The sequence below is a fragment of the Desmodus rotundus genome, chromosome 9, assembly GCF_022682495.2.
Source record: "Desmodus rotundus isolate HL8 chromosome 9, HLdesRot8A.1, whole genome shotgun sequence".
In the NCBI taxonomy this organism is placed as follows: domain Eukaryota; kingdom Metazoa; phylum Chordata; class Mammalia; order Chiroptera; family Phyllostomidae; genus Desmodus; species Desmodus rotundus.
The window spans coordinates 25,390,869-25,418,254 of NC_071395.1; the positions used below are offsets into that span (position 1 = coordinate 25,390,869).

General features: G+C 36.9%; 1 protein-coding gene across 12 annotated transcripts in view; it reads right to left on the bottom strand.

Annotated features, from left to right (window-relative positions):
* RAPGEF2 (Rap guanine nucleotide exchange factor 2) overlaps window positions 1-27,386 on the bottom strand; it is a 216,374-nt gene that overhangs the window by 65,721 nt on the left and 123,267 nt on the right. For 2 of the 12 annotated variants that reach the window (XM_024568786.3, XM_024568785.4), the window contains exon 1: window positions 17,869-18,246. The exons of 9 other annotated variants lie outside the window; for them this stretch is intronic. In XM_024568786.3, the coding sequence (XP_024424554.2) occupies window positions 17,869-17,928 (60 nt within the window). In that variant the 5' untranslated portion in view covers window positions 17,929-18,246. Of the gene's footprint in view, window positions 1-17,868; window positions 18,247-27,386 lie in introns of those variants that run through there. One more of the 12 variants, XM_024568787.4, reaches the window with a different exon arrangement.

A 27,386-nucleotide genomic window follows, 5' to 3' on the forward strand; every position in this document is an offset into this window, starting at 1 on the left:
GTAAAAGTTCAGGTATGATATGAACTTGGCTACTAGATGTTTGTCATTTGATTTAATGTGCCTTTGTAAATAAAGTCTGTTCTTTAATGATTTCAGTTTTATCAATAGGATTAAGAAACCTACTGAGATAAAAATCTCCTTCTTTTCACATCTTAGTTCAAAGAACTCAGATTAGAATCAAGTAAAACTGAATAGCAACCAAGATACCAGTAACAAAACATAACAAGCAAATCAGACATAAACTCTGCTTTCTTTTGTGTGTCCTCCCTCCCTGAAAGTTACGATCTGACATTTGTTATTCTGATGCTTATAGACTAGATACCTTCATAACAAACAAGATATACAGGGATGGGCAAAAGCAGGTTTACAGTTCTGAGTACGCAAAAGTTTATTCTTATATTATTAGTTATTGTATTACTTTGCATTCAAACAACTGTAAACCTGCTTTTGCCAACCCCTATATGCCCATCTTCAAGATTTGAACAAGACTTATTCTAATGTATTCTCCCAACTATGGAAAACTGGAGGATGAGAAATGCATTCCAATTATGGAGCACTGGAAAATAAAAAATGAAAAGTTATAGAGATGGAAAATAATCTCTAGTCCATGCAGAGAGAGTAAATTAAGACACTTTTAAAATGCCAAAGTGAATTAACTGACTTATAAATTGAAAGGAGGGAAAAGAGATTGGTGAGAATTATACTACAGTTAACAATGGTTTAAATCTGAGATATTCAGAAGTGAACCAAATAACAATAACAAAAAACTGTAATCACCTTTAATCAGGAAAAGGGGATCGTGCGTCAATTCGAATGAACACTTAAGCAGTCAGGCACTACCTATCCCAGGAGGACACGGGTTCGCTTATCTCAGTGCAAATGACTGGGGTGTGTGTGGGGGGGGGGGGGGGGCGGGGCCAGGTGTATTAGGGACAGGGGCGCAAACATTAACTATATCTTTAATATTTCTAATAGGTGCTCTCCCCAGGGACATTAGAATCACCAGGCACCTTAGGAAAAATTTGTGAGGTGCTCGATTCCGTAGTACCTGAAGGCATCCTTGGGGTGAAATGTACAATTAGGAGCTTGCGTGTGTCTCCCTCTAAGTCAGTGGTGAGACAAGAAAACACCTGGCTACCTGATAGCATACTTAGTTGATATGGTGAGTGCATTACTGTGTTAGAAGAAGGTAGGTGCCTTTCTCAGTTGATTGGGGGGAAACAATTCTGAAACAGTGGCTATATTGGCAGAGGTGCTATGAGAAGTAAGGAGTCGATAAAGCCAGATTTAGGAGCTTTTATGCCACTTTTTGGTAAAGAAACTTTAGCCTAAATTGGCCATCTTTCTTAAATTGAAATACAGATGATTTCACTGAGAAACAGCCTAACATAAAATGTTGCACTGAGAATATGAGAATTTCAGTGCTAACACCTCTTTTGGCACAAATTCTCAATTTTTATTGCATGCAAATTTTGCGAGGAGAGAGAATGAACTCATGGCTTAAGAATCTGGCAACTGCTTGAATTTCACTGTAAAGAAGCATCATTAAGAAGCTAGGAATCTGAGTCACTTAATATCAGGCTTCAGCTAAATTCTTAAATGGTTACATAACACCACTAATTTTTAAGAACAAGAAAGGGTTTTTAAAAAAACCTTTAGAATGTCTTCTTCATTTTTCATACTACAAAATGTCTTGTCTCACCCTTCCACATATATATGTATATAATACATGTAAAACTTACTGCTTTTTTTCTTGAATAAGGAAAGATCATCTTCAGAGAGATGCCCATAATTAACCTGACTCTGCAAGATCATGTCTTTCTTTAGCTGAAGTAACTCATCTCTCCCTGACAATGCTTTATGTTTACCAAATAAAGTAAACATATAAGGACTTCCACAGCAATAATCAAAACATCACTAAAATTTTGATTGGTTCACATATTATCAAATAACTGAATTAAAAATTAAAAATCATGCTTTAAATCCTGGATGCTTCATGCCGTGCAGATAACACAACTGAATGAATAACAAAAGTTTTTCTTTGACATTCTGATACGAAGTAGACATAAATTTTTAATTTCATACATAAATAAAGAATATACACTTGAAATTTATTTTTAACATCTTTTGAACTTCTATATGAATAATTAGTTCCCCCAAATCAGCTCTAGTAAAATTAGAAAAACACACACATAAGTTCTGTTTATTATTAACCACAGGCACCCCTTTGTGGGAACAAGTGTCACAGACAGCTAACATTAATTGGCTTAAGCTGCAAGAGCTTCTTTCCCCAAATTTTTAAGAGATGAAGAGAGCCAGATAAAAGAAAATATTATCGTAACTTAATATACAACACTCTGCTTAGAGCAACAAAAAGCAAACGACCATGTCCCTCTTACATGCTAAGCATTCAATTATCTTTCACAAAGCAAAAGGCATTTTTTGACAAAGCAACATGTACAGTGAAGAGGTATAGAACTCCCACATCCTGGCCTTTAAATTGACTACTTAAAAGAAAGCAGCATTTATGAACCCCATGACTATTTTAAAATATCTTGAATCACAATGCAATAGAAAAACACTGTGTAGCATAATGCATAATGGTGTATTTAAATATGACCCAAAACTCCATGCTTCTGTAAATCTATATTAAGTTGTGAGCAAATAAAGGCATTTCTACCTCGATCATTTCTCTAAGCAAAGGTTAGCTAGGAAGGCCAGCCTTAGGAAGAAATAGAATACTTACCATGATAGAGTCTCTCGTTAGAAAAGGCCAGAAGAACAGATTTAAATTAAGATTTGGTGTATAAAAGCTGAAAGCATAGAATTTGTATCCACATAATGAACTGATGTCTCCTCTAAAGACGTCAGATTGCTGTTCAGCTAAACTATCTAAAAATACCTCCTTGCAAACACACACACACACACACACACACACGAAACGACTACAAAGACAGGTCTTACTAAGCAGCTCTACTTGCACAAAATCCCTTAATAAGTGGAGGAAAATTTTAAAGTACTTAGGAAAAATTTAACAGGAATTTTTTGTAGCAACTATGGTCTTTTATGAGCTATTTTGGAAACCAGTACCAATTTGTAAGAAGTGGTTAATGAAGGATCTTAAAGCAAATCATAATTGACCTAAGAAGTCCAACAGAGAATCATGCTGTATGAACATAAAATTAGATGAAGAAAAATAAGTCTCTGAATCACTGTGAACATCCTATTTAAAAACGAAAAAAGGGGAAATTTTGTAGCTGGGAAAGTGGGAATCGAAATCATGGGGCCACTGTGTGCCAAACCCTGTGTAGCCACGTAACCCCTACAACCAACCTACGCATCATCAACGGCGCTTTACAGACTAGGAAAAATGGTTCAGAACAGTGACGGGATCTGCTTAATGTCACACAGCTACAAAGAAGAGCTGGGATTCCGACCCACCCGTGAAGACTCTGGGGCACTGTAGTTAACATCGGTAACTGACATTCACACAGGCTTCACAGTCCGCACAAAGATTCTGAAACATTAACTTTTTATATTTTCCATATTCAAACCTCAGGTTTTTAATCTGTAAAATGTAGAATCTCACTTTGTTCCTAGTATTGTTTTGATGATTAAAGAAATATATGTAAGGCAGTAAAATTATTTTTAACTATTACTGTAATTATTTATAGTGTTCAAAAGAATGTTGTGAGGGAGACCAGAATTGTAATCATGATCCCCATCTTGAAGTGAGAAAACAGACACTTCAAGAAGGTAAGTGACTTGCCTAACAGTTGCACAGCCTATCACTTGAGAACAAAGATTCAAAGTAATGTCTTTGTACGTAAAGTACTATATTGTTTTATTATGCAAACAGCCAAGTTGGAATAGTTCTTTCCTTGTACTATGGGAAAAGGTTCACAGAGGAAGTAAAGAGGGCTTCGCTTTAAACATCCCTATGAGCACGCCTGCGGATGATATGCAATGAGCACAGTTAGTAAGTGCTTTCTCCACCACTGCTTTGCTCTCAGACTCAGGTCAACACTTCAAAACCACTCATTAACTTATAACTAGTTGAAGTCTATAACCTTTCCCACAGCATCTTTGGGTAACACTTAAAAGCAGAAACAAGATAAAGAAAGTAATGTATAGTCCCATGGTTAACAATACAGTACTTGATGCATAGCCTTGAAAGACATTGTCTGATCCTGCCTACTACAATGTCCTCCCCATCATCCTGCTTGACTGAACCCAGGGCCACAAGCACCACCAAGAAAAGACTGTACTTAAAGCAAGGAGGAGCATTATCATCGAATTTCAGGTCACTCTGTTGTGGCCAGGTTAAAGTATATTTTAATAAAGCTCTCTAAAAGGTATAATTATATTCCACAGTCCCATGAATATGTGTTGTAGTAGTGATGGCTAAGGAAATTGTAATAAAGATGGACCTAATTACTGTTCATTTTTCTGTCTTTCCGATGGCTAAAACAATGTTGCTAAGTTTGTTTGGCTTGGAAAACTCTTTCATCTGGGTATACACTAAAACTATCTCCTTATAAATTACTTATCTAACTGAAAACAAATTAAGAGAGTTATAATATCACCCAGACAGTAAGTCAAAAGCAGAATTCTTTTCTATATTCACATCTAAAACAGGGTAATTTATGAAAGAACTCTGGAGAACCATGTGGATGGGAAATCTCCGATACACATGGCAACCTTTCCATAAAAGGTAAATTAACAAGAGAAAACTTTCATGTAAAGAGTTAAAGAGTAATTATGTAATACAAAACTGTATTCTTGCAATTCTGGCTAAGGTTAAAGGGGAATAAAATACATTGCTTTCATTTCCTTCAAGATCAAGGTAAACTTACTGTACATTTCATGGTGCAGGTGACAGTTACCACATCACACATATGAAATCCCTTTGAAACTTGTACTAAAGGAAATCACCTCTGGATGTAGGGGCAGAAATGACCTGTTCTCAAATCTTTTTGGTGAGAATTACAATCCACGGGGCACACAGAAAACAAGGGATTTGTCCATCCTAGTACAATGTACTAGGAGCAAAGTTGAGGTACTTCATGCAGCTTCCAAAAATAGATCTGCATGTACGCACATGTGCATGTGTGTGTGTGTGAGCGTGTGTGCGAGTGTACAAGACCGCCACGGGCTCCGCCGGGTGTTAGCTGTAGAACTTTGGAAAAGTTCCTTTACCTCTCTTTGTCTCGACTTTTTTTATATGTGAAAAGGGGGGAACATACTTATGTTGTGAGGAGTAACTGAGATAACATCTGAAAAGAGTTTAAAACATTGCCTAGAACACAGGAAGCCAAAATATAAACCCATGCTCCTGCTCTGGAGCCCTCTAGGATCCAGCTTTTACTAATCCCCTCTACTTCAGTATCTTTCTTCAAAAAGGTTACAGGCGGTCAGATTATAGTTTTCATTATCACATGCAGAAAGAATTTCCTAAATTAGATTATTTTTATATATAGGCTACTAGGAGTAGTTTCACTTTCTAAGTGAGATCCGCCCTCCGCCCCACCCCATCCCCACCCAGTATTAAGTTCTGAGAATTCCTGTGGATACCTAGCTATAGTTATTTCAATATATTTCTGTTTTCAGTTCCTTTGGGGGTAGGAACATAACATCATATAAATTACAAGAGCACAGAACTGAAACCCATAAGGAGCAGGACATCATCAACTCTATTTTACCCTGGGCTTCTTTAAACCCTGTGTTCTAGTTCTTCTGGATGACTCGGGCGTGTGGGTTAAACCTCCGAATCCATCCACCCTTTTTCTGCATGTCCACCCATATCCACTTAGTGGGCCCCAGCTGCCCCCGGACACTCCTCTGCAGGGGCCCATACCTGACCCTTAGTACACCTGCTCCTATTCCGTGAGCTACTCTGGGACAAAAGCAGTCTTACTCGCAATCAAATAACAGAGGACAAATACAGAACACGTTTTCCTCAAGCAAGTGGTTTTGTGGTAAAAAAAAAAAAAAAAAAAAACCTGGCTAGACATAGTATATCTAGTTCCATAACTATTTGCACACCACACTACTATCAATGTAACATACAAATGTTTTATTAAGCACACAATCATATTAATGTGGCTAATACCCTATTTCATTGCTTCTAAGATCCACAATTTCTCTTTTTTTAACATCTTTGAAATTGGGATCCATCTTACAATCAATGAAAAGGAAATAGTGGCTCATTTAAAGTAAGGTGAATGGATCAATGCTATTAGACTTGGTGAAAAAAATGGTATTTTCATTAAAATACATATAGTCAAATTTTTAAAGAAAAGTAACTCCAGGGAATTCTTGATCCTTCTCACCCGGTCACACAATACGTAGTCAGAAGCAAGAAATGTCCAGCCAGGTTTGTCCAGATCAATAGCGATGACTCGACTGTTAGCCACCCTACTCAAGTCCTTGTACTTGGGAAATCTAACTCATGAGCATTGTAATCCCACAGTGGTACCCTGCCCACAACCCACTTTCATTTCACTTTATTCTTCCATTAATAAACTTCCAGTTATTACATGAAACCACAGCACCAGGTCAACGCTCTCTGACCCGACATGCAAAGAATCTACAGCCTGATCCCTTTCTCATCAGCCTGTGTTCCTGCGGCTGCCCTTCCCCTCAGCCCAGGTGATCCACTCAGTGTTCGTTCGCTGCCCACGAACACTTTAACTTTGAGGCTTTGGCTCATTCTGTTGGTCTTGCAAAAATTTCTCCCATTTCCTTTTTTCTTCACATCTTGAATATTTGTGGCACAGCTCAAGTCTTATTTCCTTCTTTGTGGCCTAATCAAATTACACGTGACATTCCTGCCTGTGCATGCCTATGGATTTTTTGTCCATACTGCTTACTCAGCATGTAAATATGTGCTACTCCAGCAAGATGCAAAATTTCCAAACCTTATTTTTAAATCTCTTTTATGGAAATCTTGACAAAATGCACAAGAAAATATTCATGATGTACTGTTTCATTATTTTCTTTTCTCAAAAGGCAAATAAGCAGAACACAATTTCAAAACAAACAAAACAAATGCAACTTCTCAGAGGAAAAAGCACAACATTTATGTAAATAACATTTACAGCTTTTTTTAAAATCCCAATATATGGTTCACTGTTTGCAATGATTTGCTAATGCTCCTGCACTAGTCAATGGTGTTCTTATGTAAAACGCATTTCTCTTAACCCGTGTTTTTAACTGTCAACGTAGATCCGCTTCTTTTCTGACTAGCCACAGATTTAAAAGCGCTCAGTTTACTTTCACATTTTACTCAGCCAACACTGAACACACTCTTATCAAATAAAAACTGTAATCTATATTCTCCTCTTCTATTCAAAGATAGAGCTTAAGCAGTCTTGCTCTGAGGGGGGAAAAGAAATGGAGGTATCCAAGTTATCCATACCTCTTTTTCGAGAGTAAAACGAACTTTTCACTTAATAGAGCTACTATATGTCAACTTTCAAATTTTGTGACGTTTGTTCTTCAGCAAACATGCCTTAAGTCTTACCCATATCAGGTTGTAAATCTTTGGGGGGGGAAGAGCAATAAAAAATAGGATAATGGAGGGTAAAGAAATCTGGAAATATGCCCAACTAAAAGAAACACAATTAAAAGATTTCAGTGATAAAAGATACCCTTGACAGTAGAAAGGGAAGAGAATAGAAATGTTGTCACAGCAATTTATATTTTCTGTATCTAAGCTATTTGAAATGTCACTTCTTTTTCTTTTGATACTTTAATATTCACTTGTATATCTTAAAATTTTGTATAAACTTCCAGAGAAGTACAATGGTATGAATATAGTAAGCTTAAAATCACCTTGCGTTCTTACTCTCCCACATTTGGGATGGAAGTCTAACACTAGCTGAAGAAGCTCCTTAAGCAAATAATTTGTTGTCAATATTTACAATATTATGTACAATACTTACATATGAGGGAGGACCCAAATAATACCTGGAACTATCTTCTGGAGGGCGGGTCCATTGTAGTATGGGCTTTCCCCACAGGTGAGTGTTATAGGAACCCATCTGTGTCAGTGTACCAGCTGGCGTTTTTGTGAGAGGCTGCATTCAGCTTTAGTGAATTTTTCTGAAGACTCTTGCAACGCGTTCGCCCATTTCTTTTCTTTTTTTTTTGATATACTTATTGATTATGCTATTACAGTTGTCCCATTTCCCCCCCTTCACTCAACTCCATCCTGCCCACCCCCACCCTCCCACATTCCCCCCCTATAGTTCATGTCCATGGGTCATACTTATAAGTTCTTTGGCTTCTACATTTCCTACACTATTCTTACCCTCTCCCTGTCTATTTTCCACCTATCATTTATGCTATTTATTCTCTGTACCTTTCCCCCCTCTCTCCCCTTCCCAATCCCCTATTGATAACCCTCCATGTGATCTCCATTTCTGTGGTTCTGTTTCTGTTCTAGTTGTTTGCTTAGTTTTCTTTTGTTTTGGTTTTAGGTGTGGTTGTTAATAACTGTGAGTTTGCTGTCATTTTTACTGTTCATATTTTTTATCTTCTTTTAACAAGTGCACCTATCCATACCACCTGAATGTTGAGTAATTTTTAACTAAAAACAGCATGAACCCTGTGCCCCACCCTCCCTAATCACCTGATCTCATCCCCAGTGACATTTTTTTGTTTCTCCAATGAAAAAACTCCTCAAAGGGAAATGTTTTGACTATGTGGAAGAGGCGAAACAAACAAACAAAAAGGGCAGAAACACTGAAAGGCGTCAAAATCAACGAGTTCCAAAACTGTTTTGAGCAGTGGAAAAAACATCTGGATAGTTGTATTGTACCAAATAGAGAGTGCTTTGAAAGTGGCTGAAGTTTAAACATGCAAGAATACACAATTTTTTATAAGTAAATTCTGGGTGCTTTGGGTTCTCCCTGATATGGTGTTATATATTATAGATTATAATATATACAAACTTTAAAAGTATAAAGTAGAAAAATCACCTTATGATAGAAGCTTCATAATAGTTACAATGTGTCTCCTAAATCAGCTGTCCTTCTACATATACCTTCTACGTATATTCTGGCAAGTAAAATCTAGGACAAATATCATTACCAGATTTTACATGTGTAATACAAACAACATTTCTGTAATAAGAGGACACGTGACAATGGCTTTATCGGGGTAGTAAGGTTCATTTTCTGTCCTGGTCTTCATCTGTTTTCTATTTTTTTGTTCAATGAGCACATAATTATACATTTAAATTACAATTTATGCACAAAACTAGTAACACAGACAAGCCACAGACCCAACTGTCACCTAAATAACCATAACACAAAACAAGCCCTGAAAATTAGTTTAGCTATCCAAAGAGTATCTTCTAATTAGTTTATATTTAGGAAAATATTATCCCTAAAGTACTATGGTATGAACTTGACACTGGGTCGTTTTCACAAGAGGCATTAATTTAAAAAAGAAATAGGAAGCCTTGTATGTTAATATAATATGAATGTATTATAAAACACATCCATATTTTTAATTGTCATTTTAAATGAAGAAAAGTACACTTTTTGGAGGAAATAAATAAGTGGAAGACTAATTAACCATACATAAAAAGTTAATTTTATCCTTCAAATTCTCAGTCACTGGAGTCCTGGGGTGTGAACTGTACTCCTCTCCCAACTTCTGCCGACCTTCCTCCTGACCCCAACAAGCAGCTCCTATGGGGCCTGTGACTATACAGTCCCTCTAAGTCCTTAGCGGCAAATCTAAGCCATCTTATTTTTCACTAATATTAAAGGTACTAGAAAGTCAGTTCCATAAAACCCAGAAAAACTATATGCCACAATACTCCCACTTAACTCCAAATTTTTCTTGATTACTGAGAAAAATAGAAAGAGTGCTTTTACTTATTAAAAATACTTCAAAGAACAAAAATATCTGGTTGCACCCATTTTTGCCCCTAGGAAAATGGAGACAATCAAAAGATCATAATTCTATATTTTTTACAGCCATCTTTCATTGTCTTCTTTTATTATGAAAGGTATGAGGCCGTATACTAGCACTTAAAATTAGTGAAATGTTGACCTTTTGCAAATAACCCATATAAGGCGCACCTATTCTAATTTATATTTTTAGATCTCTAATATAAAGCAGTAAGAAAATACCATTTATCACAAGAGATAAATTGGCATATATTCCTGAAAATTAGACTTTATCAATAAAATAAACTATGCAGAATGTTAAATTCTAGCTTAATCTCCATACCCAAATTAGAAATGAGATTATGGGTTAATTATATTTATACAAATACATACATACACATGAAATTCATATGGGAGGGTATACTTCATTTTATAACCAAACCAAGTCAATATTATGAACCAATAATGTATTTCACTAGAGTTCACTAAAGAAGAATATGTACCTTAGTAATTAATTTAAAGGTATTTTTCAAACTGTCACTCTATCAATCAACTAATATAAGGTTAACCCATGACTAAAATGTCTAAAAACAGCCTTTATAATGAACACGTGGAATAAATTATAAAAGAGGAACCCAGTGTGCTGACATGGATTGGAGAGATTTGAAGAATGTGGGAAATATTTATATAGTGACTTAATGTACACACACACAAAAAAAACAGATTAGGTTTTAACTGATAAGTTATGCAGACATCACACATATCACAGACTGCAATTAAAATCAGATCATTATATATCATCCACATACTATATACATGTATATACATGTATGTGTATTTCACTTATATATGTATGAGATAAAACAGGTAAGATCAATCATTACATGTCATCCACATACTATATACATGTATATACATATGTGTGTGTTTCACTTATATATGTATGTATGTATGAGATAAAACAGGTAAGATCAATCACTATATATCATATACACACTATGTATGTACACATATAGATGAGAAATAGAGAATACAACATAACTAGCACAACAGGCCTGTGCTGGAGGTTCAATCAGTAAGAAAATGGCAGAGGCTGACAACTGACTAGTTCTGGGTGGCAAGGGTGTTTCCGTACCAACAAGGTTAGAGGCAGGGACCAAGGGTTTAAGGGGACTCTCTGTGTAACACCATATAGGGGAACATGTTGCTTTTGTGAGTGTGCCCTGCTATATCATTTCTTAATGTTCTTTTTTTTTCATCCTCACCAGAGAGCATATTTATTGATTGTTAGAGAGAGAGGGAGGGAGTGAGGGAGTGAGAGAGACAGGGAGAGAAACATTGACATGAGAGAGAAACTTTGATCAGTTGCCTCTTGTACATGCCCCGACCAGGGACCGAACCTGAAACACAGGCATGTGCCCCGACCAGGAATGGAACCCCTAACCTTCAGGTACACAGGACAAAGCTCCAACCAAGTGAGCCACGCTGGTCATGGCTCTTAATGTTCTTTAAGAGCATACATGTATTTATGTTCTTATGTGTTTTTGTACAAGGGTCTTATCTATGTTCCAAAAAATAAACACTATTCTTTTTAAACTATTCTGTGTAACACCTAAGCACAGCAGTAGCATTGGCATTTTAATACAGTAAATGGCAGTAATCACAAGTGTGGGTCAGGTCTTCAAAAATAAAGACCGCTTCTTAATGATGAAGAGAAGTAAGACCTTGAAAACTCATTTGCAAACTTTTGTTTGAATTCTCTCTCTCATGTCTCTATGTACACTTATTTTTCTTTTGTTTTTAAAATCTTTTCTTTTTTTAAAAAAAGCTCATAAACTAACTATAATCCAATATGTGGATAATAATAATATTGTTATTATATCTAAATAGAAAAAGTTTACAAAAGATTGCTACAGACATGACAATAATGTTATTCCTTTTTTAACTAGGCATATAAAGTGCTAAAAATAATTAAGGATTTAAATTAGATAAAAATAATTTCTACACAATTATTATTAGACACAGAAAAATGAAGAAAGCTGACTGCCACTCTGAAAAGACTGCTAAACAGAGTGCCTGAATAAAATATTTAAGAGTGAGGTCAGGTCTAACATCGAGAGAATGGACTAGAGTAATCTCAGGTTACATTTCATGGATGATTATGTACACACGACCAACTTCACAGAGCAATTACATTGGTGCAAATTAAAGATCAGTATTTCAAGTATATGAAATATATTTTAAATGAGAGAAAAGGGTTAGTGATTTCCTATGGTGATTTTACTGTGGTTAAACAGCTAGAGGAGAATAACTGAGTTTCTAATGATGCATTCTGAGCACTCTCTTCTTTATTTTTAAGCTGATATATCATTTGTTTTATCACAAATCTTGTTTTTATTTTTATACAGTTCTACTTTTAAATGGACAATTGCTAAACAATATTTAAAAGCAAAAATGTAAAGTTCACTTCTTATTTGAATAAAAGTGTCAATTTTTCTTCATTTTGTCCTACAATGAACTAGAGCTTTTTTCTAAACATATAGATAGTGTATGGAAAGCATTGGAAAGTATGTAAAATATATTTCTTCACTTCTAACAGGGTAAAAAGATCTATCATTTGTTGCCAGGGTTTCTTGGCCCAAATCCAAGGCAAGATGACCTTGTCCTTGAATAAAACAACAGGATATTGCTTCCTCTCCTGCCTCTCTGCTAGCTAGCATGGTGGAAAACCTTCCCAAGAGATAAGTTTATTTCATCTCAGGAAATATATCTGTCATTATAAACAAAATAAAGATCAGATAAAGAAAAGGTGGAGTCTTAACCTAAAAAGAGGAAGAACCTAACATCTATAATTAATCTTGGTGCTATTTTCTACATTGCTAAGCACAATGAATCAATCAGATTATATTAAAGAGACACTGTACTCAATGTTTACAGACAGGGTCAAATTGTCATGGTAAAAACAATTTGTAAAAAAATTGAGTTTTCTGAAGCCGATTCTAGTTAAAGATAGAAAAAGAAGGAAGAGTGTGGGTAGAGAGGAAGAGGGGGTTATACTACTTTGCTGGATCCCCAAATTGTGGTCATTAACTTGTCAGGTATCCTAACATCTTCCTCCCCATCACCTGTTTCAACCTGCTCTCCCTAACATAATCCATTCCATAGTGATTATCTCATTATTTGTCCTCATGACCTTCTGATTCTTCATGTCCTTCCACACTGTCCTCCTTTGGACCCTCACATGTTATTCTTCCACCCTACAAAATCCCTGCCTGTACTGTATTCTCAAACAGTTAACAGTTCTGAATTCCAACCATATGCTAAATGCATAACCTGAGGAAGGTGGAGAGATTCACTCAAGATATGATTTCTCATCTAACTGTAAAGACCAAACCAATTTAAAGGCACCAATTAAAACAATTAATAAAATGGAGCGTTACATATTAAGTGCCATGAGAGCATTATTTAGAGAAGGAAGGCATGAATATGAAGAGACAAGGAGCAAGTGAAAGTTAGGCAGAGAGCACTACAAGCTGGGAAATAGGAAAAGAAAATGAGCCTAAAGTGTCTGTAATAGATCACCTCGTCCTAAATTTCTAAAAAAGCACAGTTCGGGCAAAAACTGTGTTCATGAGGGAGGGACCGTACATGACAGAGGGGCTTTGTGATCAACAGGAATTCTGACGTATGCTTCTCCACGCTATACTCCATGCTTCCTGGTTAAGAAACTTATGGAACAATGAAACTGGTATTTATGGCTACAGGTGAGCCACGGTTAGTAAGGACTTCAGAGAGGTGATCATGAATTGAAGTTGAGCTCCACGACAGATGCAGACTTCACTAAGGCAGGAACAGGAGACGAAACAGCAAAACTCAGTGCTTCCAAGAGAACACAAGTGGTCAAGGTCAGGCTGCAGAAGTTAAAAGGGAACCGAGAAAGAGGCAGCATCGCATTTATGCTTAAAGAGGTAAGCAGCAAAATGAGAAGGTACATGATAGAGCCAAATACAAAAAAGCAGGAGGAAGGAAATGGTCTAAATGGCATTTATTCCTGATCATCCCAACTCAAGTCTCAAGGTAATATCAAAAAGGACAGATGCATTATTACTTGTATTTGTCAATCAATAGTTTTCTCAATTATTTTTGTAAGTTTTACAAAGTAATTTTGATCATGACATTATCGTTCTTTTATATTCAGTGCCTGGAATGTCATCTGTGCCAGGCAAAATGGAGTCACAGGAGAAAAGCAAGTACTTTTTTGCAAGCTACATCTTCCACTAGTTAATACCAGCTCTCACAAATCTGAATCTGCACACCTGACTGAGACTAAGTTTGGCCGCAGAAGGAGAAATAATGTAGGTGTACGGTCAAAGAAGGGCTGTGAGATCCGACACCCTGGGTTCCAATGATGATGCCTCTACCACTAACTATTGCTTGGGAAAAAGATTTTTTAAAAAAATCTTGCTGAGGCTCAGTTTCATTATCTCCAAAACAGGTGATAATACATCTTTCTTTAGAAGGTTCTTGTAATTATTAAGTCAGATAACATGTAACATAGTGACTGCCATATAATAGGTGCTCAATAAGTGACAGCTATTGCTATTTATTCCCTACATTTAAATGAGGCATTTTGTTATAGTGCAGAATTTTTAAAAGCATGCTTAAGAAATACTATTTCCCTTAGATAATCTGAAGCAGGCAAAATAAAAGAGCGTGGTGGGGAGAGGCAGGAAAAAATACACAACAGTTGAGTCCTGGCCTGGTGGCTCCATTGGGTGGAGCCTCGTCCTGTACACCAAAAAAAAGTTGCGGGTTTAATCCAAAGTTAGAGCACATTCTTAGGTTGTGGGTTCAAGCCCCAGTCCTGGGGGCCTACAGGAGCCTATGGGAGCCAACCAATCAATGTTTCTCACATTGATGCCTGTCTGTCTGTCTCTCCTAAGTCAATAAACATATCCTCAGGTGAGGAATACAAACAAACAAACAAACAAACGTTGGTAAATACAGTAATGACACCTCTAATGTTATCCCAAGGTTTTCCCCCTGATCAGGTCTATGAAACTTTCTTCTTGTGACATCTATTAACAGTCTACGCAGTTCGTGTTCTGCTGGGTCTTTTAGAAAATTCAGTTTTAGAATACATTTTTAAAAAATGTTCATAATCTACTTTTATCTTCAAAATTCACAAACCACAAGGTTCCTCTGAAGACGAACCGAAGGCGCTCAGTGACTGAAAGAATGCAGCCCAGTGCAGGCTGCATCGTGTGTGGGTAGGTATTCATCTCCGTATTAGCAACTGCCCACACACACACACACACACACAGCAGGGGACGGAGATGTGACAAAATATGTAAAATTTACTACTTCAAGGGGTAAATGAGACCACTAATCCAAAAATGCAATTAAAAGAGAAATTCAACAGTATTTATTGTACACCTACCATGTGCCACCAACTGAGATGTGCGCTGAGCTACACAGAAAATGAATAAAGAATAAAAGCCTGTAAGCTCCGAAGATTCTGACAAAGCAGAATAACCAAGTTTAGTACTTGTGCCCAACCATAGCTTTAAAAAGCCCCCAATGTAATGTTTTTTTCTTCTCAGTAGCTCGCTTCCTTCGTCTGTAGTCAAAGAAACAAAGCCACTTAAAAAGTCACAGACTTTTTGAAAAAGCAAAAACGGAAGCATTTGGGAATCTGCTCAATTTTACTCATTTAAAATTAGTTCTGACATTATGTTCATAAAGCCTTATCGATCAAAAGAGGGCGTTCTCACTCATGTTTTGCTCTACGACGGTTTTCTGAGTCACCTATTATGTGAGAGCCAGAGTAATTACTCACTTATTCAACTCCTTGCATATAAATTAAAACCGTGAAGGTCTGTTCGTGAAACAGCACAGTGTAGATAATCAAAGGGCTCATGGACAAGTCCCCAGCAAGATCCTGGTATCATGAGCTGCCCGCTCTGCCACGTAGGGTGATGGTCTGGGACGGCAAATTCTAGTACTGCAATTTGTAACGGAAGTATCATGGGAAACACCACTCCCATGTTTTCTAAAAACTGCTTGATTCGAAGTTATGTTATGGCTAGTGTTACCCGTTATTGTGCTGTGTATAATGCGCACCCATGTTTTTGTGCGGATTATACACGGGATTATTATCCCCTTGGCATGCAATCATCATACCCATGTATAATGTGCACCCTCGCTTTCCCCTCAAAAATGTGGGCAAAAAAAGTGCGTCCTGTACAAGGCAAAATACGGTACTTTAGTCACAGCATTACACTAAATTTCAGTAAAACATAAAGCACTTGTCAGGAGACAAATATATTTACACAACAGGACACGAGGCACTGTCGTTTACGCACTATTTACTATTATCGGTCCCAACCGCTTGTTTTCACAAATCTAGTAATACTTTTTCCTCCCTTACCAGAAAATAGTTTTAACAATTTTCTTTGTTCATGAAAATTATTACATTACATTATTATTAATAAATACTCTCTCCCTCGGTTTGAGAAAGAGTATATAAAAAAGGTACACAAAAACCCTGTGATTTAAACTTTGCTTCTAAGGTTCCTCAAGTATAGTTTAAGTAATACTCTCTCTTTAACTTAAAAAAATCATGACTATGGAGGAGCCTCACTTCAAAGGCCCTGTTAGCAAAATCAAACTATAGTGGAACTTCTCTATAACAACCCTCCCTATTAGAGAAATTAAGTATGAGGCTGGTCTTTTTTTGGATTTGGTCCGAAGAGATTTAATTAGTGAGGTACCACAAGGATCTCATTACGAGAGGCCTGGGCCCTAAGCACAGCATCATAGTAACATGCTTCCAACGCAGCCACTCACCGAAGAACATCCTGTAGTTCCTTGGAAAAGTGAGCTAATGCTGTCATAGTCCCTTCCCGTAAGAAAAGCTCTTGGATATAGTTAATAATTTTGTTCATCATGATGAACAAAACCAAATTATACACATAATCCTAAGCATCTCATACTCTATAAACGCATGGCCTTCTGCCTATAAATTTTTGAAGCCTCAGCGATTTGTCTCCATTTTTGAGTTTAACATCTTATGCTTTTTGGAATACATAAGAGATAATTCTATACCCTAACATAGTACCTCCTAGATGCTAAGATGTGAAAACACAAAAGTAGGCATTTCAAACATACTCAGACTACTATATAAGCTGCTTAAATTCATGCGTTTTCATTTTGAGGATTAAATATATATATACACACATCAAACATGTGAATTAGCATGATGGCGAAAACTTCCAACACGGTAACATAAAAGTAGCACCGTGAGAACTCACGTTCCTGTAACAGGAGGCTCCGACTCGGTGGCAGCCAGAGAAAAGTGTCTGTCACAAACAGCAGTAGCCGCCTGTGGGGTTTCAGCATGACAAATGCATCGCTGACTCATGGGATCAATTATAAAGAAGCATTACTTGTGACACTGAAAAAAATGCTGTGTTTTCATCTCCTATGAAAACATATTGAGAAGTCAAAGGAGTCCCACCGATCATTTTATTAGCAAATCAATAATCAAAGCTCTCCCTCCCTCACTCAAACCTCCCTGTGAATTCCTTACTCAGACACCGGTTCCCAACAAGCCTTTTCATCACCTCTCATTAAATTCAACTAGCATGTAAAAAAATCTATTCAGGGATTAAGCTAAAGATGAATTGTCAAGCTTTAATTTTTCATTATAAAAATCAGCTGTCCAATATTTCTCAATTTTTTGTGATTTTGCTTTAAACAAATTGTTGGTTGTTTAAAGAATTTTTAAATCATGACAACATGGGAACACAAGCCACTTGTAACTTACCCTCCCTCCCCCAAGCAGACTAGTATGCCCCCAAAAAGCCCTATTTTCCCTGATGAGAAACAGCAATAATTCCCATTTTAAAGCAGTTCTCTATGACGTGCTATCGAAGCACAAGCGGCGTTTGGTGATACTCACTGAGTGTTTCTCCTGCTGGCCCATAACTCCATGGTTAGCTGGGATTGCTAGTGGTTTCATAATGAAGAAACATATGCTGAACTGAACTTACACATCATGTACCAGTCGCTCATGGATGGCAAGTCACCCTCTACAGCATTAAATTAAAAGAAAGAAGAAAAAGAAAGAGAGAAAAAAAAAAAAAAGAGGGAGGAGGAAACCATGCGGCAGCTTAAAGTGTCACTACTGGCAAGCTTAAAAAACCCCTCACACTTGTAGACCAGAAAAGGAATCTGAACAACCGTGTTCATCTCCATTTTTATAACGTTGAAACTCTAACCATCTCAGGCTATGACAAGACCGAAGAAACCTTAGACAGCTCTCAGTCCTCCAGGAGAACAAAATCATTTCTGAGACAGAAGAACAAGAAGCAAAAAAAAAAAAAAAAAAAAAAGGGAAAAAAAAAGCTAAAATGGCTGACTGCACACAGACTCCCCTCAAAAGGCTTAATACAGAATTATATTAGTGAGGGTGGTATGGGAACCAGTCTCTAGCATTCAGCCAAGCATTGTTAATACTCTTGTTTCATTTGCAATCACACATACAAACCCCTCCAACCAAGGAAAAAAAAAAAGAAAAGAGAAAGAGAAAGAAAGAAAAATCAGGGCAGAGCGTGTGAATCGGGACCTCCTCCCTAGCTGCTAATGATGCTGACAGAGTGGTGACCAGTGATCTCTGTCCCACTCCACTAACCAAGTTTGCACAATTAATCTTAGCAGCATGACACTGATGGACATTTAATTTAATGATGTCTGTCCCTCACACTCAACACAAGCATGACTGCTAGCAAGAGAGTCACTAACAGAGACACAGCACATGCACACACACAATCTCGAGAATCATGAGTCTCAATGTAACACACCAATATAATTACATTATTGTGCTTACTTTGGAGGACCATGGCTGCAGGCAGTTGGCATAGCAACGCACAAGGAAAGCCATTTCCTGGGTAGAGAGAAAGCTTCCTTTTCTAAATAAAAAATTCCTCTTAGGAAACAAACGGCATTGCTGCTTCCTGCAGAAAGCAAGACACTGTCTGTAGTCTGTCTCTTAACCTGCAAGGCTCACACTCGATGCAGTTCCAGTGATGTAAGTAGATTTCTCTCTCACCCTCCCTCTCCCTATGTACACTGAAATATTCAGCTCAAATGGAACACACATTCCTTAAGGCTCGCCCCCTCCTCTACTTAACCATTTCACTCATTAAGGTAGCGATGGACAATTCAGATAAAGTAACAAGCTCTTGCCTGTATTATATCAGCAGCTGTAGGTTAAGCAAGTCTCAGAGGGATGGAATCCATTGATTGCTGACTCCAAATAATATCACTGAAGACAGGGTGGGAAAACGGAGCCAAGACTTACTTGAATAGCTTTGAACTAAAATCATGATTTCTCACCAAGGTGAAGATAAAGGAATGGATGTGACCTCTTCCCCACCCTCAGATATCACTGTGCTATAGGAAACAAGTATCTACCCAAAATTTGCAAAATGCACATTTAACAAGCTTTATATAAATTTAGAAGATGTGATTTTCACAAACACCCATATACACCCCCCGCAAAACACACAATGCCTTGCAAATAATATCAACATAAATCCACTCGGGTGTTTTTTAAAGATTTCAAATTGAATGTAATTCTATCATAAACTCTTAATTTCACCCAGGTTAGTTATTTGAAAGATACAGTTGACAAGGAATGAGAACACTTTAACTCCGAAGCACTGGGCAGTTTCTATAAAAGTATGCATAACAGAAAATAGATATGAAAAATCTAGCAACTGTAATAATTGACTTTGGAATTGTCAGTGCTTGCTAATCTGTATTTCTTGTCTACCTAACACTGTCCCCATACTAGTCTCTTTGCTCCCCCCCACCCCATATTTAAGGATAACCATTTCCTGCACATCTTTAGGCTGCATCCTTCTCCCCATCCATCTCTAACATACCCCTTTCATAGACTCCTAATATTATCCATTATCCCTCTTCTCCCACATATATTCAACATCTCTCCCTCAACTAGAGGTTCTCCACACTGGCCTTGAAGTGTTCAGGTCTCTCTCAACTAAGAACAAAACAAAAACCAGGAACTGTCTATGGATTCTACATTCTCCCATGGCTGCAGTCTAATCTCTTCTCCATATCACAACCGAATCTCTCAGAAATTATCTACATGACTTCTACCAATTCCTCTTTCCACACACACCTCAGAAGAACGACTGTCATGGTTCTGTTATACAATTTATACACCTATGAGTTATCCTCACCACCTTGCTCCATGTCCCATCAATTACAATGTCCACCAATTAAATTCTCAAATTCTCGACCTCGTCTCAAATTTAGATTTCTCTTTCTCTCTGCTACATCCACTCCAATCATTAATTTTTTGTCTTGAAAACTGCAAAAGTCCCTTTACTGAACTGTCTAGAATAAATTCTAATCCAACCCACCCAACCTGTTTAACATACTACCTCCTGGGATCTTTTAAAAACTAAAATCTGGTAATTTTAATTTCACCCCTTGAGCCCCATTTTCAAATTAAAACACATGCCCTCAGTATACTGAGCAAAACTCTTACTACATTCTGCAAGATTTTTATGTTTTCAAGACTTACATCAAGCTCTTGTCCTCTAGGTTGTTTATCTGGGCTGCTCTTGCTTACCCAAGGTAAGCAAGGGGACCTTTTCTCATGGTGATTTCTCTGCCAGGAACCATCCTTCACCTCCCTTTCCAGATTGACTTTGACCCTGCCCCCCAAAACATTGGTGAAATGGTTTAAAGTTATCATGATACTGTGTATCACTTCCCTGTAGCACTTATTAGAGTTGTGATTTTATATTTAATCATGAAATCTTTAAAGCAGTAACGTCTGCTTCCCCTGCTACACTCGAATCTCTATGATGGCCAGCACTGCATTTGTGGCACCTGGCACATCGTAGACACTCACATATTTTTTGAATAAATAAAATCTTCATTGAATGGACATTAATTAGCAAGACCAAGTGTGATCTCCTAAACTAGTTCCTGTAAAAATTTCAAGTGCTTTTTTTTTAATAGACAAGTGAGTGATTGAAAAGTAAATGGTACTGATCTTAGAGGAAGGAGCAAGGGTAATATAATAAAGCAAAGGTAGTCTCGACCAAATGGTCCTGGAACAATGGGACATCTTCCTGCAAAAAAAAGCAAAACCCAGAATCTAGACACAGACCTTATACCCTTCACAAAAAAACAACTCAAAAGAGATCACAGACTTAAGTGTAAAATGCAAAACTGTAAAATTCCTGCAGTAACAGGATAACAGGCGAAAACCTAGATGAACTTTACTATAACTGCCAAAATTTAGAAGCTACCAAGAGGGCTTTCAGTAGATGAATGGAAAAAGTACAGTACATCAAGACAATAGAATATTATTCAGCACTATAAGTAATGAGCTATCACGTCCTGAAAAGATATGGAGGAACCTTATAAATGCATAATCCTGAGTGAGAGAAGACAATCTGAAAAGGCTACCTACTCTGAGTCCACCTACATGACATTCTGGAAAAGGCAACATTGTAAAAAAAAAAATTTTTTTTAAGTAGTTGCCAGTGGTAGAGCACAGAAGAATTTTAGGGCAGAAAAAATACTCTGTATGGTATTATAGTGATGTATATATGCCATTATACATTTGTCCAAACTCACATAATATACACCACCAAGAATGAACCCTAAGGTAAACTAGGGACTTCAGGCAAGTATGATACATCAATGTAGGTTCCTCCTTGTTTTTTTTTTTTTTTTAAAAAGGTACCATTCTGGTGAGTAATATTGATAATAGGGGAGGCTGTGCATGTGTGGGGACAGGGGACATATGGGAAATAACTGTATCTTTTTCTCAATTTTGTTGTGAATCTGAAGCTGCTCTAAAATATAAAGTCTTTTTTTAAAAGTAAATAGTGTCAAAAGGGAGAAACAACTCATGTCCATCTGTGAAAGAATGTATAAACAAAATCTGGTATATACATACAATGGGAGTATTAGCCTTAAAAATAAAATTCCACCCTGGCTGGTGTGGCTCAGTAGAGTGAGTGCCAGCCTGAGAACTAAAGTGTCGCCGGTTCAATTCCCAGTCAGGGCACATGCCTGGATTGTGGGCCAGGTCCCCAGTAGCGGGTACACAAGAGGCAACCACACATTGATGTTTCTCTCCCTTTCTTTACCCCTCCCTTCCCCTCTCCCTAAAAATAAATAAATAAAATCTTTAAAAAAATAAATAAAATTGTGTTACAAGCCACAAGATTCAATCTTAAAGACACTATGCTAAGTGAAATAAGTCACAAAAAGACAAACACTGTATGTTTGCACTTATGTGAAGTCCCTAGGGTCATCAAGTTTACAAACAGGAGGGAGAACGGTGGTTGCCGGGGCCGATGGCAGGGGGTAAATGATGATGGGATGGACTCCGGCTTGGGAGGGCGGAGAAAACTCTGGAGACGGACGGTGTCGACGGGTGCATCACCGTGTGAAGGCACCTAGTGCTGCTGCACTGCACACTTAAAAAGTGGCTAAAATGATACATTTCAATGTTACGCATATTTTAGCACAATATTGAGAAAGTAAATGGCAACTCAAGAACTGAATAATCAAGTCCCACAAATTTCATCCACAGACCCTGTGTCCCACGTGTCCATATGACAAAAACTCTTCTTCAAGTTTAGTTCAAATTACTCCCCGTGCTGATGATGTCTGGCCTCTCATGTGAAGGTTTCCCACTGCTTGTTTCTCTGGAAAAACGTGTCACTTCTCTCAGGAAGGAAACTAACCTAATCGGGGAACCTGACAGATGAACTCAGAAAATCACACTTCCTCAGGCACCGATGTTTTTCTGTGCTAAGACTTGGTGTGATTTCTCTCACAACCTGGCTCCCTGCCTACAACCTACATATCTTAAAACTCATGATTGTAACACTGGAATTTTACTATCCATACTACCTTGTACATTGAAACAAAATTATGCCAGTTTATAATATGCCAAACACTGCTTAAGAAATGAAATATAAACGGAAGATTTAGGAGAATCCCTTATTATACAGACAAGAATAAATCACGTTTACTTGAAATAGCCCTTATTTGGGTTATACTCACCCCATTCCTTAACCATCTAGTTTTAGCAAGTACCAATAAATAGATCCAGCTAGAAAAAGGATCACGTCACAACTGTCCGCCTCTGTGTCGGGAACAACTGATTAATGATCAGCAACAATGATCCAAAAGATAGAGATTACTTACTCACACAGCTTGGGAAACTACTGAAGGCAAAACCTTTCCGTGCTAAATTTAATGCCATTATATTCATGTATTTTTTCCACCTAAAGTAGTCACTTTTTAATTACTGTGAAATTGAGAAAAGGGTCCATTCTTCTCAGTAATTATTATCCACACTTAGTATTAATATGTGTTCATTTAATATTTATTTATAAAATCTATAGTGTTTATCCATAGATTTCAATGTGCTTTACAAACATTTAACTAAACTTGGTCAAAACCCAAGTGAAGCGATAAAATGATGCATTCATCTTTCATAGGAAAATAAAGTGTGTAAGATTACAGTTAGAAGTTGAGAAGAATACAAAATAGAACTCCAGGTTGCTAATATAATTCACCTCACTTATCCACTATATATTGATTTCTTCCCTCTTCCCCCTACCCCAGAGGAAAAGCTATAGAGGCTGGAGAAAAATCTGTGGGAGAATCAGGGACAATTTATTCTTTGATATCCAGAAATAATACATTTTATAATTTTGATTCCAAATGTTTTATTATTCACCAAAGAAATGACATTTAAAAATGCTATTTTCTATATGAATTCACCAAATCAAGTAAGCACTAAGCAAATGCAAAATTAAGTTATTGTCCTAGGTATGGTCATAAGTTTTACTTCTCTTTTTCTAAAAGTAATGTAATTATTAAATAAAATGAGATACTGACACATAATAATTATTGAAGAATTATCTGAGTTGGATTCAAACACAGGCTTTACAAATATAGGAAAGCTGCTACTTGAATTAGCACTTAGAAAGATCCAACTGAGAATCCAGGAAAGATTACCCAGATATACTCCTAAAATATATTCCCAAGAAATTTTGAAGTTATTGAAAAAGTTTCTGACAAACTTTACGTTGCATCCGATTCGTAGTTGGAAAAATGACGCAGCAGCCCGTCCATAATAAACATGCTCCACACAGGCTGAGGCAAAAGCCATGAGAATGTGAAACACAGTCTATTCTTATATTATTATTATTTATTAACTACCGCCTTAGTTTCTATATGAACTGTACTTTTGCCCAACCCTGTATTCACATGTAAGAGAAAAATTTAAAGACTGTATGTGAAGACATGAAGAAAGACAAATAAAAAAAGAAAAAAGCCTGTAAGTCAGTGAGAAATTCAAACATAAAAAAATAGGGTTTTTAAAAACTGCACTTATTTGAAAAATGAGCAGACTTTAATAGCTGATTTAACAAAGCTTATTTCATTTCCTAGACCCTATTTTAAGAAAATACCAGACTTCACCTTGAAATGCTCGAGGTTGCAGAGGTGGGCAGACCTTATACGTTGGTTGCAAATCATGTCACTGCTTTTTCTAGGGACAAGGGCCTCCAACGGGGCTGCCTACCTTCCGTATTTCACAAAGCACACTCCAGATGTAACAGCGATCACTATTTTTACTACTAATTTAGCAGGTATCATATTCCCTTATGATGAATATGTTTGCATAAACACAGTCAAATTGTTAATTATCCCTCTATTTTTATTAAACAAGAAAAGAATATTGATCACAAATTGGAATAAAAGTTAGCTGAAGGCAGGGACCATACAACATTTTATTTATCTGATGCTGTCGATAATAAGTAATGCTTAGCTCTAATAATTAACATGCAGTAATTGATCAGAGAATTGATGCATAAGTGATGGTGGTTAAACTTTTCAAAACTAACTGGTCAAGTATTATCACACTAGCTTCAGAATGAGGAAACACACATAGGATAGCTGTGTAACCATAAATAACGTCCAATTTGTTTACTGACAAAATTAGACTGAATATAAAGACCTACAATCTGTACCACCAAAAGGGCACTTGTACAAGCACAGGATAAGGGAGATCAGGTTAGAGGAAGGATTCACGGGGAAATAGAGTTACCTGGGAAGACGCAATGGCCCAAAGTTCTGTATGAGCCAACGCGCAATGCCTTAAAACACTACTATGATCTCGATTACATTGTCAGCTATAATGTCCAGAGCAGAGAAGACAGGAAGTTCTGCTGTAATCCACATTGTAGGGTGTTGCAGGACCTTATGTAAGTTACAGCAACCTGTTTACAGACCTCATGACTTGGGGTAGATGATGAGTAACTGCAGTGCTCAAGCAGCAGAAAACCTAAATGATATGGTGTTTAGGAAGCTACAAGAAGCGAGGAAATGTTAACCCAGAGAAAAGGCTTCATGGAGTAGGATCTCTTCAAATACCTGAAGCACAGTAATAGGAAATGTAATATGAACATTCATTTGTATTGCTTTAGAAGATATCTAGAACCCTGAACTAAAATTGCAGGGAGGAATATTTCAGCTAAACATAAGGAAAAGTTTCTTAATAAATAGCCCTTTTCTATAATAATAACTGCTCTGATTTAGTAAGCCCTTACTTAGTACCAGGCAGCAGGGTACAGTTTTGACACACAATATGTAAGGACTATCTCACAAATATCAGTGCCAACTGCAATTTAACATTAAAAAAAGAAAGAAAGAAAGAGGCTGAAGGTCAGTAATTATAAGAGAAAATAAATAAACTGAATTAGGTAGTCTGGCTAGGAGATTCCTAAAATCCTTTCAAGTTCTTAAAGTTATCTGACATGACTGTTACCAAACATTAGCTACTGGCAAAATGGGGGTAGAAGAAGTAATATGACAGAGAATTGCAGAAAAGAAAGACCACGTGAGTAGAAATTAATCTACATTGGGGTAAAACTTCCTGGTGGTAACTATTCTTTATTCTAAGATTTTTTTCTTTCTACTGAAGCAGTCAGAGGGGAATATTAAAATGCTCTTACTTTTGAAAAAGTTATAGTGATAATCAAACAATGATTTAGAGGGGTTTTTTTTAACATCCTTACTTTCCAAACTTGTCAAATTTAAGGTAAGTAAAAAGTAATTTTTTTAATGTTACCAATAATATGAATTATTAAAAATTATATAACTAATTAGTTTTTATAGAAGGTTTTAAAAACCCCTTGCAATTACTTAATATATATTTTCAATATTCTGAAATACTAGCAAAACACTTCCAATATTTCCAGTGCAGAAGCAACGAATTTTATGACAGTGGTTTTCGGCCTCAAAAAACGACTACTTTTAGACAACTCCAAGTTGTTTTGATTCCTACTTTAGAAAAGATCTTTCAGCAAGATACTTTTTATTACTTATAATATCAGTGAATCTAACTTTTAAAATATGCTAGTTACACACTCATCCTTTCTTATGAAATGGTATTACTTGCCAGTGAAAACCCACTTCTGTATTGGAATAAAACTAGAAAGGTTACAGAGAAAATGCTGTGCTTTGTTGATTCATGGTTCCCAAAGGGAAAACTACCGCAACAAGAAAGACTGAAGAATCAAAAACAAAGCGTATCATCACTGCGAATGTAACTCAGTAATTATTCTTCGCATTGGACAATCTATGTTCTAGCCTATGTCTTTGCAAGGTTCTTAAGTAGTAGGCATCTAAAATAAATAATTTTATGTATTGGGAATGTGAAAAGGCCTATGTCCGTGTTTGACTCTGTCTGAGTGACCATAAACACTGAACACCTTAGCTAAGCTCTTTGACCCTAGCATTCTTATCTCCTAGGAACAGAACCTGTGAGAAAACACCTAGCTGACTGGTATACGTCATAACCATTCAGTAAGGGTCAATTTTGTTCTTCCCAGGTATTCTAAGAAGCTGGCTGCAGTCACGCTTTGGGCAACCCATTAATTACTGTTGTATAGATGTCTGGGATGGACATCCTCGTGCAGATATGCTTGCACAGGACTGTTAATGCAGGTGACTTGTAATGCCACTCCTGAAACACAAACTACTGCTAATTCTGGGAGTTGGATCCAGAGACTCCACATACAACCAAATAATGCCGAGCAGCCAGTATAAGCCGCACCAAATGGATACGCTGGCATACAAGATACCATCCGTTTTCAAAGACTCTACTGACGCTTCAGGAATTTAATTTTTAACAAACATTTTCACTTTAAAAATCTAAGGTAGTCAAATAAATTTTAATTTTTAACAAACATTTTCACTTTAAAAATCTAAGGTAGTCAAATAAATATCAAAACATACAAGCTTTGATAGTGGTTCGAGAATTTTCATTCTAAAAGAAAACGACAGAACTTATAAATGGAAGCGTTAACTGATGGATTTCACTACCAGGAATAGAATTGTGACTGC